The 13,853-nt window shown below is 31.7% G+C and overlaps 1 protein-coding gene across 1 annotated transcript in view; it reads right to left on the bottom strand.

The window, feature by feature from the left end:
* The window catches only part of LOC106121662 (uncharacterized), a 153,122-nt gene that overhangs the window by 97,826 nt on the left and 41,443 nt on the right, over nucleotides 1-13,853 (bottom strand). Inside the window, exons 3-4 of the mRNA XM_013317393.1 lie at nucleotides 13,595-13,694; nucleotides 8,938-9,021 (exon numbers count right to left, since the gene is read on the bottom strand). Of these exons, the coding sequence (XP_013172847.1) occupies nucleotides 8,938-9,021; nucleotides 13,595-13,694 (184 nt within the window). The remainder of the gene's footprint in view (nucleotides 1-8,937; nucleotides 9,022-13,594; nucleotides 13,695-13,853) is intronic.

The following is a 13,853-nucleotide window of genomic DNA, read 5'->3' as shown; positions in this document are numbered from 1 at the left end:
CGATATCACAAGGTATTGAATTCTCAATACAAAATAAAACTATGAATTCGGATAAAGTAATGTTTTTTATTTTAAAATTAAAAAAGAAATATAATACTAAAAATATATTTTATTTACTAGTTCACATGAACGTCAATGTTTGTAAAATCCCTAAAGCATTAAGCAAACTGTGGTTAAAATAAAACGATTTGTAATTCAAATTGTAGGATGTCAAAACGTATCCGATGCTTCATTAATTAAATTAATCGCAAGTATGACGGGCGACACTTTTCCCTTGGTGTATATTTCAATGATATAAATCATACAATTATTAAATTTTTGAACTGTACACGATATAAAAATAGAAATTATAAAAATGCGTTAATGACATCTTTGATTTGTTTTGATAACATGCATTAAATATAAAGTTAAAATAGCTATATATAAAATAGCACTTCTTACGTAATTATAACTTTCATTATTAATTACTCAATGACATTCGAAATGTTCGTGGCCAAATAAAAAGTTATTAACCCTTTTGTTCATTTTGTATAGTATACCATACATACAACTTTATAAAAATATACGATCACTATAAAATAATTTTAAACTTACTTTTTTTAACTTTGTTTTTTTCTTATCTTCAAATAAGAAATCTTGTCGTTCTATAAAACCAGTTATCAGTTAACACTGTTCGCAGTGACAAAGGTGTTTATAGCCTTCGGTTAAAACAATCTCATAGAGTAAAATCGCAATAATATTGTAGGAAGTATGGTTGTTGTGTCAATAACACGAAACATACGGAACATGTCCAGACGAATAAACAAATATAATATACAAATATTGTCTCGACCTTGTAACAAATCGTCTACACCAGTCTTTCCCAAAGTGGGCGATAACGCCCCCTTGCGGGCGCTGCAGGTTTTAAGTTGCGGGTTATAGTAAAAGTTTCGTTTAGAATTCTCAGATAATATACATATATAGGTCACAATAATTAATTAATTTAATTTGGAGTTATAGTGGTTTTTAAAGATGTGAAAATATGGGGGGCGCTAAAAATATTTATTCTCAAAGTGGGCAGTAGACAAAATAAGTTTGGGAACCACTGGTCTACAGTATTTTGCGTAAAGAATTTAACGAATATTATTATATAAATGCGAAAGTTTAGGTGGATGGAGGAAGTTTGTTTAAAGGTATTTCCAGAACGGCTGAGTGCAGCTCTGACATTTGTATAGATATAGAACATAGTCTGGAAGAACACATAGGCCACTAATAATTTTTTTTTAGTTCCGAGCGGACTGAGTCGCGGGCCACAGCTAGTTATAAGTAAATGTAAAGAAGTGTCTTATTTAAATTACTTTGGGATTATCAGCAAATCAAAATTAAAACTTAATAAAAATACAAGCCTAAGTGCGCCTAAGAACTGACTCCTGGTAAAAATGCGAATCGAATCACTGACTCGTCAAAATCATCGTTTTTCTAGAGGCGATAACGGAATGGACATACAAACCCGTGTAGTTAATACATTATTACATACGCGTAACACATTCCTCCCATCAGTCGGGCACAAATAGCAAATCAAATATATTTTCAATTGATTGCTACTAAAATTGAAACTAATGCAAAGGTCTCATTACGTAAATTATTAACAGAGTAAACATATTGGAATGGCAATAGTCGTAGCTTTTAAATGTAATTGCTTTACTATACTACGAATGATATGGAATTCTAATAATTGGTATTTCAATTAAGAGAAATGAAACAAACAGTTAATTATTATTATTCAACTGACGAGAACTCAGAGCTTCAGTGGCTCAAGGGTCAAAGCACTTGACTTGTAATCTGCAGGGTTGGAATCCCGCGATTACGGTTCCTCTGGTATTATGCAAATGTCCATCAACGTCGATGAACAACTTGGTGTTCGCGCTGCCCGTTTGTCCCCTTATTTTATAGAAATTAAAAAATTAAGATATGTGTGAAGTCAACCAACCTACACTGGGCCAGCGTGTTTGACCTAATGATGATGATTCAACTAGCTGTACGAGACGCCATCCGCGCGGATCTGTAGCCTATGTGTTCTACATCTAAACCAAATTTCAACAAAGTCCGTTGAGATGTTCTGGAGATACATTCTAACAAATTAAACTATAAATTTCACTATAATGACTTTTATAAAAACATAAAACTATCCTATCGTTTTCTATAAACAAACAAACAAAATGTATCAATAGTCACGGCATTGAAATTTCACGGTGATATTTATATTCATAAGAGCGTTTAAGACATAGTGTCTAATTGTTTATATTAATCTATCATATAAATATTCAAACCAACAAGCTTTAATATTAATATAACTGGACCTAAGGCAAGGAGATTTATGCATATCAATAAACAATGTACACAGACGCTTTGCTAATTTCATATGCCAAAGGTTAGTCGATTCAATCACTTTAATTGATCAATTCAACATATTATTTGTGTACGGATGTAGATACGGCTTTATAACTGTGATTTAAATACACCTTATCTGCTGTTTACAGGAATAATTTATTTGTTTACTATTGTTTTTAAGTGACAAATTATAAAAGTATTTTTTTTTATAAGAGAAGGGGGCAAACGAGCGGCGGGAACACCGTGGTGATCTACGATACCCATGGACATCTGCAACACCAGAGGAACTGCAGAGTTGCCGGCCTTTAAGGAAATGGTATGCTCGATTCTTGAAGGTCCCTAAGTCGTATTTCGTTGTCGTTTGTAGTAAAAAGTTGAAAATAAAAACATCTGACAGTTTATTTCTTGTTTTAATACTTTTAATAAATAAAGTTGCATCCAATGCGTGTTAAAAAAATTACAATGTAGGACAAAAGTGAAACGTGCAAAGAAAAAACCTAAATGTATACGAGTATTAAAAAAAATCATCGGGCGTCTAATAACGTTATAAGTAAGTCCGAGTGGCGTTAAGAAACTGTCGAGTGTAATACGGCTAATTCATATTCCGTCGTGGACCAAAGTACTTCCAACACATAGTACTTACGAATACCGCCTTTGAGATTTTAACATGCAAACAAACTGAGCATTACATTTTTTTGTAAGTGTGAAACTCTAAAGAATTTTTTATTTAAGAATTTACACGAAATATTTGCAAGGAAATGTTTTGTAAGTGAAAAATTTTGCTCGAGTAAAAGCAAATGCGCTTATCCTTTTATACGAATGAAATGTTATATTCCATTAAGAGTAGATTTGAAGGCTTGTAGAAAACTTTGCCTTTGAGTGTTTGAAATAGATCTTCATAAACTTTCTCATTTACTGTCGTTTATTAATCACTAAGAACAACCCTTGGCGTAGATTTTGATACAACATTTTAGTTTAAGACAACTCAGAAAAGATGTTAAGACTTCGTAACTATGAAAATTGAGAAGTAAAATATTTTATCAAAGTTTATTTTTCAAAGAAATATTATAATTAGCATTCAATAAAAACTAAGGAAACTTGGTATAAAGTCATTACCCTGACCGAAATCGTTCCACAAATACCACAAGCTTATCGTAGCTAACCCAAATAGTTTTCCTTGGCCGAAAATCTTGTATAACGCTACCAATCAAAACGCGTTCAACCATTTTAACAAATATAACTATAAAGTTTTTATGGCATCAACATTTTTGTAAACAATATAAATTGAAGAATTCTTTGTAGTTAAATATAGATCATAAGCAAAATTAATTAAAATCCAATAAATATATAATTAACATTAAATAAATAACCAACCCACACTGGGTCAGCGTAGTTGACTATGGCCTAGTCATCCGTGACTTTGGGTTGACTCCGAGCCCTTTATTGGGAACGTATAGTGAGCTGATGATGAAATAAATGTATTAGAATAACCGTTTAATTACTATTGAAAGGGACATAAAAGAAACTATTTTTACCCAATATATACTACTAAGTAATAGTAGTACAAAGAAATAATTTTATTTACATCTCAATTAATTTAATTAAGAGAAAACAATAATAAAAATAATTAAATAAATGAAACGATACTTTAACTACATACATGTTTATGTACACGAAAGGGCAACCAATTATGATTAAGTGTGAATAAATGTCCATGATAAATGTAAGATTTTAAATATTAAAATGAACTATATCCATTACTTAATAAATTTAAACGATTGAAATGCAAAGTGGTTTCTCTGCGTCATGGAAATTTCCTCTCAAATGAATTATGGAACGACGGAACTGTTGAATATTTTCCAAACCTCTGAATAACTTTTTAACAGAACGTTGACACCTATGCACTTGTTTATGGCGTATTGCATCTTATTACGGGTATTAATTGACTTCAATTTTGATTATACAAAAAGAAAATTCCCATATTTTATAAATTATATTTAATTTAACTCTAGGCTACTTATAATGTGACAAAGCATGCAGCAAAGTTGTAAACCATCTAAAAACTATTTTAGGCGTTTTCTTTTTTTTGTTTTCATTTTAATAATGTTAAATTCTACAACAAAACTGAGAACTAGCGCAAATTTATTGAAAAAAAAAACAATGTAAACGATATCAAAAACTTAGCACGTTCCGTGCGGAAGAAGCGTGAACCGTCGTCACTCGATTTGCGCTCAATTAACTCACTTAACAGAATTAAAACGACACAAAAACCGATTGCAGCGTTTATAAAGTCTTTTCCAACAGTAACTTGAAAATTAACCGTTAAAATATTCTATAGAAAATTCTTACCGAAGAAATATAAATTAATGTTTTTCATAAACGAATAAACAATAGCAAGGAGTAAGGAAAATTGTTGATTTACAAATTAACGGTTTAATAACTTTCAAGTCTTATAAAATTAATAATGAATAATTTTCATTAAAAGTCCTTAATTAATTTGATCTGTCAAAATGGCGAGTTTAGTCCTTAGTCGAACCAAACAAAAATGTTTGATCTCAGTTCTGTGAATTTCGGTTCTAGCAATACAAATTACTATAGAATCGAAGCAAATGCGATTGGTTCAATCCTCGAACTAACAACAGAGTGAACTTGTAAACTCGTCAGAAAGTTTATTTAATAAACTAATGGATATCGAGATGGATCTGATAAATATATATGATAAAATGTATATACATATGACCTCGAACGAGGAAAACGTATGGACATCTATCCGTTATCTATAGCTTGTATGATTATGCCAAATATATTTGTAAGCCATTGGATACCTTATGACGAAGTTTCGTACGGGTTGTCTAGGATGCCAGGAAAGATTTATGCCATTAAAATTTAAAAAAAAAGAAAATAAACATTAATACTTTTTACTTAAACTAGAAAATTTGATATTTCGTTATTTAAAATTGCTTTGATTTTAGTATTTTTAAACATGCCAGATTCAGTTAGTTAATATATACACTTAAAAAAAATGCCTTTTGGAATATGGCATTACATCACTTCTACCATTCACGCATTGCCATTTAAAATTGTTTAAAAAACCGGCATCCTATGAACCATTCCGCAGTCAAGCGTCGCTTGCTCAATATCAAATATTCACGAGACCGCAGCCGAATGAATATGTCACAGGACGTGTTGTTCGAAAATAAATAACATTTCAACGAGAAATAACATTCAACTTCGACACGGCTAAATCTGATACGCGAAGCTTTTAAATTGATTTATTTATTGAATGATTTGTTATTACACTAACGCGAAATTCTCTATCGTATCAAATGTAAAGCTCCATTATATATGATACAGAACTGTGATTTGTAAAATCTTTTGCATCTTAAAGACTATCATTATAAAACTGTGTTAAATAAAGTCTCTGATTCACATTAAATCTATCAGAAAAAGTTTATTAAAATTGTTTAAGAACGTAACGACGACGAACGACAAACTTAGGACGACAATTATAATAATTTATGGAAAACGTATTTTGATAAGATTTTTTTTTTTAGATTTTAAGCTACAAAAAGAAATCTAAGGACATTTTAGCCAACCATCGGTTACATTTAAGGGTCCTTTAATTATTAAGGGAGCTATAAGAATTTAGTTTTCACCAACATTTAGATGTCCCGTATCTTCATAATTTTGCTTGACTTATGGAGACTTTGACCAAAGAGTCACCTAAGAATTATTTTAGATCTGGATGGTGAAAATGGGTATTAAATATTTAACGCCCTAAATCAAAGTTAAAAATAAATAAAGTTTAAATCGCAATAAATGTAGCAAATTAAATGGGTTCTTTACAAAAGTTTTCTTTGAATATTAACGTGTGACTTGTGAGTCGATTCGAGCAAGCTAACTTCCCAGTGGAAGGTAACACAGTTAATTCATAGTCGGACCGAGACCAAACAACTTCTTGCCTTAAACCGTCAAGACCCAGTTTTAAAGTTTTCCATACGGTAACTTGTTCCTTCTAGTGCTCTGCTAAGAACTTGTTTACTGTGAATGACCAAGTAGTAACACTTACAAAAGTTTTCGGTTCAGTTTGACCGTAGGCTTCCACTGGCCGAAACATATATTTTCTCTTTTTTTTTCAAAGATTACCGATTTATTTATCGGTACGAATACGAACAAATACGAATGTTAAGATGGATGGATATTTTTTACAAGATATCTCGAGAATGGTTCAAATCATTTAGCTGAAATTTAGTATAGATGTAGAACATAGTCTGGAACAACACATAGGATACTATTTAAGTTCTTTTTAATTCCGCGCGGACGGAGTCTATAGAGTTAAATAAACTAACACTGTTCAAAAATTATGAAGGAATTAGTCTTATGTAAGGTAAAGAATTTATTCTGTATTGTATAAAAGCCTATGGCCTTGCAAGTCACCCCTAACTTAGGGTAGGCTCCAAGCCCTTCAATGGGAACGTACAGTGAGCTGATGACGATGATTGTATAAAAGATATTTAAAAACAGAAAACTTTACATTTGTTCTTGCATAAAATAGAATTACTGTTTTTTTTTTCGTCAAACAATGTCAACGTTTTTTAAATTTTAAAAGTTGGAGAACAACATTTATTATGTTGGAGTTGACTAAGATTTATTCAAACAGCGAGGCAAAGGAATTAATTACTTAAGCGAGAAACCGCGGAGAAAGAATTCCAGCTTCAGTATAACGCGGACAGTGCATCTCGCCTTCCAGTTATTTAAAGCTTTAGCAATATGCACGCTTTTAACCTTGCAAATGAATGCAAACAGCGACAGGGAATGTACCCTGTTGCAAATTACGATTTAAACTAGTTGAGTCCTAACATTAAACCACCTGTAACACGGACAAATCTCAACGAGTAAACGGCAAAGTTATTGTAGACTTACACCGTACAAATAAAATAAATCCAAAAGCAAGTTAATAAGAAATAAGAAAGAATTAAGAGAAAATTATAACAAATCTTTCTAATATTACAAATGCGAATATTTGGATGGATGGATGGATGTTTGTTGAAGGTATCTGCAGAACGGCTACACGAATATTTGGCGTACATCTAGAACATAGTTTGGTAGAACACGTAAGCTACTAATTAAGTTTTTTTCTTAATTCTGTCGCTACTGCTAGTATAGTTATAAATACACATCGCTTTACAAGCGAAATCAAGAATAAAGAAAGTAATTTGTTGTTTTTGTTTGTCCCTAATTAATTTTGTTATGTTTCGTATCGTGTTTATTGAAAAATATTTTTGTGTACCAATATAAGTGAACTAAGGTAAAGCTCAATGAACTATGGACATGTAGATTGAAATTGAATATTTCTGATATTTAATAGAAAAAACGTACGTTTGGTGTAGTTATAAAAAGCTACAACTAAACTATTATTAATAACCACAAGTATATTGTGTTAGTTTCATAATTCTTATCAACTATTTTGTTTCATTGCTTCAATCCTTCGATTATTTAAAGCTGGTAATAAAAATACGTTCATAAAACAAACCAGCTTCTAAATTACAAGTCAAAGACTATGTCTTACTACTTTAACAAATAGTTTCCGGCCACTAGAAAGCGACAGAGATTAGTCGACATGAAGATAAATTAGACCACATCTTAGTTAGAGTACACACAAGTTAACTCAGAGTTATATCTTCTATAAGTATTTTAAAACTTCATCCTAATATTCTGATTTGTAAAATTTACAAATATTTAAGAAATTCATGTAATTAAACTTTTTAAACATCACTATTAGTAGTGGCTTAAATCAAAGATGATTAGTAAGCAAAATTTTCCTGTTTTTGTCGACAAAGAAAATATTTTTGTTATTCAATATACGACTAAATACAGGTAACAAAAGGGCAAATAAAGCTTGTCACAAATTGCATACAACCGTAACAGTTAAAACAGTTTTCAGTCAGTTGAAAAGTTTCAGCGCGTGCAAAGCGTTTACAAAATTCTGTTGCAACTTGTTAATGTTGTTTTCCACATCGCAACATTTTAGAACCATTTAAATTGACTCCTGTAAATAAAACTTACTGTACTTAACAAAGAGGATGTTCCATTAAATGTTTAATCCAACTCATATTTTTTTTGTATAAAGTATTAGCAGTTTTTTTTGTAAATTTACTAATATTTCTTGTACAATTCCAACTAAGCTCTATGCTAGGATATGGTTTACGACAATAGTCTAACGGTGGGTTCGAACACTCGAACACATGATCGGGTATCCGTACCCTTAACCATTAGGCTATTGGCGCTTCAACATCTTCATCATAATACATCATAATAAAATATAAGGAAGTAATTTTATAACATACCTATTATTGCATAATAGTTTGCCTAAAACATTGTATTTCTTGTTATTTAATATTTTTATTATTTTTAATACCAGAATCCGTTGACACCTCCAGTAGCCAAGAACTCAAATTACCAGTGTCAATCCTTCAGGTTGCCATTCAAATCAATATAAAATGTCTTACTAATTTGTCTATAAGTTTAATACATATTGAATCTTATATGTACAACTAGAACACTGACCTGGATCATGATGTGCGGAGGGAGAAGGCGCTGAAAATGCACTGGAACAGCCGGCGCGGCGAGCGAGACCACCCAGCTCGGGAACTATAAAAAACATTACATTAATAAATAGTAATTAAATTAAATAAAATTAACAATAATGTTGGGTATATTATATGACAGACTTTACTCCGAGGGAAGAATACGAATCAGATAATAATCGACACTCGGTCCAGCAGCTTAGGTTGCATGAAGTCACAATGGAATGGACATAAGTAGTCGCAAAAAACATTAACAAAAACTTGGTTTTACAGTAATAAGTGACTGTATGCAACTTTGTTGCTGCTATATAAAACTCTGGTTAAATCGAAATATCTGTTGAAAAGGGATAAAATTTACATTAAAAAAGCAGAATAGTAAATGTAACTTTGTTATGAAACGCTTTTACAGGTTTAACCGTGGGTTTCTGAGGTCAAAATCTCTGTATAAAACATATCGTTATTCCTGTCTCTCATCTTTGACAAAACAGAGATAACATGTTATAAACAGAGTTTTTGGTCCCAGAAACCCACGGTAAATGAAAATTCAAATGGATTTCGTTTGAAAAAAATTATATAAAGTCTACGTAAATCCTACATTCATTGTGAGTCAACAATAATGTATCTTTACAAAACCGTTCTTCATAAGCTGTAAATAAACTTTGATGCAACATTTAAAATAAAATGGCAAGCAAAAGCACAAGGAACAAACTTAGGTTTACTCCTCTTGTGCATTACATTTAAGCTCCAGCACTTGAAAACTTACTTCTAACTTGACTGTAAGTGCTTTATTGTTGGTTAGCAAGTGGCGTCAAGTAGATTAGAGAAATCACCGTAGTACAGTGATGTTAACATTACTTATTTATGTATGTCACCGTAAAATAATAAAACATTTTATTTTAAAACATTACTGGCAATTTTATAACCAAACAGATTCACGCTGTGGCTTAAAAATGTAGATATAAACGTTTCAAGTGTAGGTAAATTAAGTTCAGTTATCTTTATATTTTATTAAATCAGTGGTATGATTATAATATGACGATGTTTACAATTGTACGGCGACATATGTACCTAATTATAATGACGTCTGCTGAAAAGGAGAGGCTTACGCGAGCTTTGCTTCAAGAGGCTCGTAATTCGCATTATTATAGCAGAGATGCTACGGCGAAACAACTGTCGACAAACTTAAAATTTAAATTGCTCTTCTTACAAGACCATGGAAAATAGACTGGCCTTTGATAAACTAACTGCATTACTTTGCTTTGTTTTATGTTGTCGCTTTATTAAAATTAATTTTAGTGAAATCTTAAAGTCAAAAGATGTTAAACATAATTTTTAAGTGCTTCATTCCACGTTGTAAATGCAAGTTTAAGGATAAATTAAGAATAAAACATAGTCATTCAGCGAATTTAAAAATTCAACTAAATGTTATCCAATACACTATTTTTACTTTGTTTATAATAAGATGTTATTTTAAGGTTATGGTTTGTTATCGTCTACTCGTAGTGAATCCCTTTGATATGGATTCGAAAACCACAAAGAGTGTACAAATAAAACACATCGCAAACAATTCACGTACGTGTTCTGTAGAGCGTAAACTTTGCCAGAAAGTGAATAATGTAAACTTAATATAATTAAAAATGTACTACGTTATTTACAAAACATTTATAAATATTACGAATCATGAATATTTTATTGCTTAAAGTGTCGAAGTAAGTATTTGATAAGTAGTTAGTGTCATTAATACCTAATTAGTTTAACTTTTAATCGATAGAAGTGAGGTAAGTTTGCTTTTCATTACAGAATTCACTAAGATAAGATATTTTCTTTCTTTGCATCCTCTCCTGCGTCGATTAAAGGTAGGCAACGTATATGCAATTGCGTATGTCTATGGGCAGCAGTCACTTCGCTATTTCAGCGATTTCAGGTGGCCGCTCGCTCGTTTGCCACCTTTTGTAATAAAAAAAAAGTCATTGGCACAAACCGTCCTACATTCCTTCTATACTCCTTATTTATCACATTATATATGCTAGAAGTAAATCATAATTAGTCGTGTATATTTCAATTGTGTAAAGCGTACTAGATAAATTTAACTTACGACAAACTAAAATTGATTTGTGTTTAAGATAACTAAATCGAAAGCTGAACTATCAACCAACACTAACAATCAAATTAAAATGTAACAAATTGCACAAACGTGCTGCAGATTAAAATTGATATGGTGTATTCATTCTGAATTCTCTCGCTTACAATTTAAACATATCTCTGTGTTGTCATATATTTATCCCTTGAGCAAACAAAACAAAGCGGGAGCTGCCGAGTCGCTTAGCGCCAGGCTTTCATGATTAACTCAAACAACTTCAGTGTTCGCCGCATTTTCATTTTCCCGTCTTTCTGCCTCTTTGTATAAACTTGTTTGTGCGAAGGAACGACGTCCGTGTTGTTTTTTTCTGTAGCGAGATAACAAATAGGTTACACTGCTTAGACGCTAATGAACGCGCATTATTTAAATGTGATTCCTCTAGCGCTAGGCCGTCGGAATTAAATGCTATGCCGTTAGTGTCGGAGCAAAATCATTTCGCTTCGAATTTTATTTTTAATAACTTACATATTTCTACAAACATATTAGTTAGTTTTATATTTTTACACATTTTATACATCTCGAATAAGAACAAAAGCGTCAGTATTGCGGTTGTAACTCAATTTCGTTATAATTAAGTACTGTGAAAGATACGATTTTTTAGAGCGAGGTACATTATAAATAATAGCAATCATTCTTACTATTATCAAAAATTTAGAATAATATGGTTATTTTATATCAATAGGTGGCAAACGAGCAAGCGGCTCGAACCTGAAATCTCTAAAATAGCAAAGCGACTGTTGTCCATAGACATAAGCAATTGCATATGCGTTGCCTACCATTAATCGACAGTGGAGGGGGTGCACAGAAATAAAATATTATCCCTTCCCATGCATCCCCTAATCCAGAAAATCCACTTCTACTTATTATAATTTCATTATAAGAAAAAGGGTAGAAAGGGAAAGAGGACTAAAATTAGTCGTCCGGGACGCGGGTTGAACCTCGACAAGTCTTACAATGGTAATGGATGTAATGTTCCTATCACTGATATTCTATTAAATATGAGCTAACGCCAAAATTAAATTGAATATCAAATAGTAGCGATAGTGCTGATTTTGAGTCTGGCCGTTGGACGGCTGCTTAGATAAGTGGCCTCTCTTTAATATCTGCGGAATAGACGCTGTTGGAACTCTGCCATCGAGTAGCGTCATAACGTCCCAGTTATGGGGGGACGGCGGAAAATTAGTAATATTGTCATATATTTGAATTATTATACATCGAAAAACAGTAATTTCTAAGATTCAATTAGCAAAATGAAGAACTAGCTATGTTTGGAAACTATTATTAAAAGTCGAATGAATCTTTAAGCCCGACAAGGCATTGTACCTTACGTATAAGGCAACTTTGAATATAAGAAAACCGATAATCTGACAAAGTATAATCGTTGAATAAATTTATTTTAAACCATTACGATGTTAGTTTTAAAATTATTCTGTATGTTTTTTTATTCTTTAGTATTTTATAAGATGAATATTTTTTAATTTATATTCTGTAACTTGCACCACAAAATATCCGTAGTTGGCGCGACCAATACACTGCATTTCTGTGGAAGCAACTTTTCTTCAGACCGTTATAAAGTCTGCAGCAATTTGTAGGTAACTTACGAGATATGTGCTCGCGTAATTGGAAAGCAAATGTTAGAGAATCGAATAATTCAAATATTTCCTTCGACAACTTGAAAGTTTGCGAACATGGTAGAACATTAAGAATAATCTTCTAACACAAGATTTATTAAAAGCAAAAAGGAAAACAAAAAATATATAAAATCATTACTTAATTCTTGAGCATAGGATACGTAAAAAAATTAGATCTTCATAATTTTATATAAAGGAGTTTCTAAATTAACCAGACAAGATTTGTGATTCAGAATCAACTATGAATGATAATCTTAGCAAGTGAGCTACAAAAACTAATAGTACTTTAATATAAACAAAACATCATTGTACTATAGAATCACAATGTTAATAGATGCTATTTGTATAATAAGAAAGCACCTCTCTAGGCCGAGACATCACATTGACATCTGCACGATTGGCAGCACGCCAACAAGCAAACTATACGATGTTTTAGGATCTGCTAAGTACACTAAAGCATCGAGCTTGTGGAAAAGATTCGAGTGAAAGTGTCTCACATTTTATGTTCGGGGCTAAACGAGCGTTTATTATTTACACAATAAACACCGACACGAAAAAGCTTTCCATAATATTATTTTAGTATTTTTGCTATTTGGAACGAACCGCTTATATTTCACTGCATAACAAAAATAATTATAGTATACTGTTTTACTCGCTACATTAGCTTCGCATTTTTGTTCTTACTGTTGGGCTCCTCAATGGCAGGAGAGGTGACGTAAAATCAACTACAACCTTACATAAGAAGTAGGTTTTTAAGATGATTTTTTTAAAATCCATTTAGGTTTTCAGTGCGATCCGATTTATATACCTTAATTTAGATAATCAAATTTAACTATCAAGAGAAAAGAGGATAAATAAATGCTTACCAGGATGTGGATGTGTGTGAGGATGTTCCGCAGGCGGCTGCATAGAAGATAGTGCAGATAGGGGCGTATAACGGGACCCTTCCTCACGTGGGCATCCCTCCTGTTTATAATTAGAAAAATATCCCTAATTAGTAATTTACTGTTGCAAAAAAATACAAAAATAATGTTTAATTGTTTACAATTCATGTAACTTTTCTATCTCGGTAACAAATTAAAACATGGCGTTAGTTAAGGCGTTTTAAGTATTATGAAATGCATG

The sequence above is a fragment of the Papilio xuthus genome, unplaced genomic scaffold, assembly GCF_000836235.2.
Source record: "Papilio xuthus unplaced genomic scaffold, Pxut_1.1 DF826938.1, whole genome shotgun sequence".
In the NCBI taxonomy this organism is placed as follows: Eukaryota; Metazoa; Arthropoda; class Insecta; order Lepidoptera; family Papilionidae; genus Papilio; species Papilio xuthus.
This window is presented reverse-complemented; position numbering and strand designations above follow the sequence as displayed.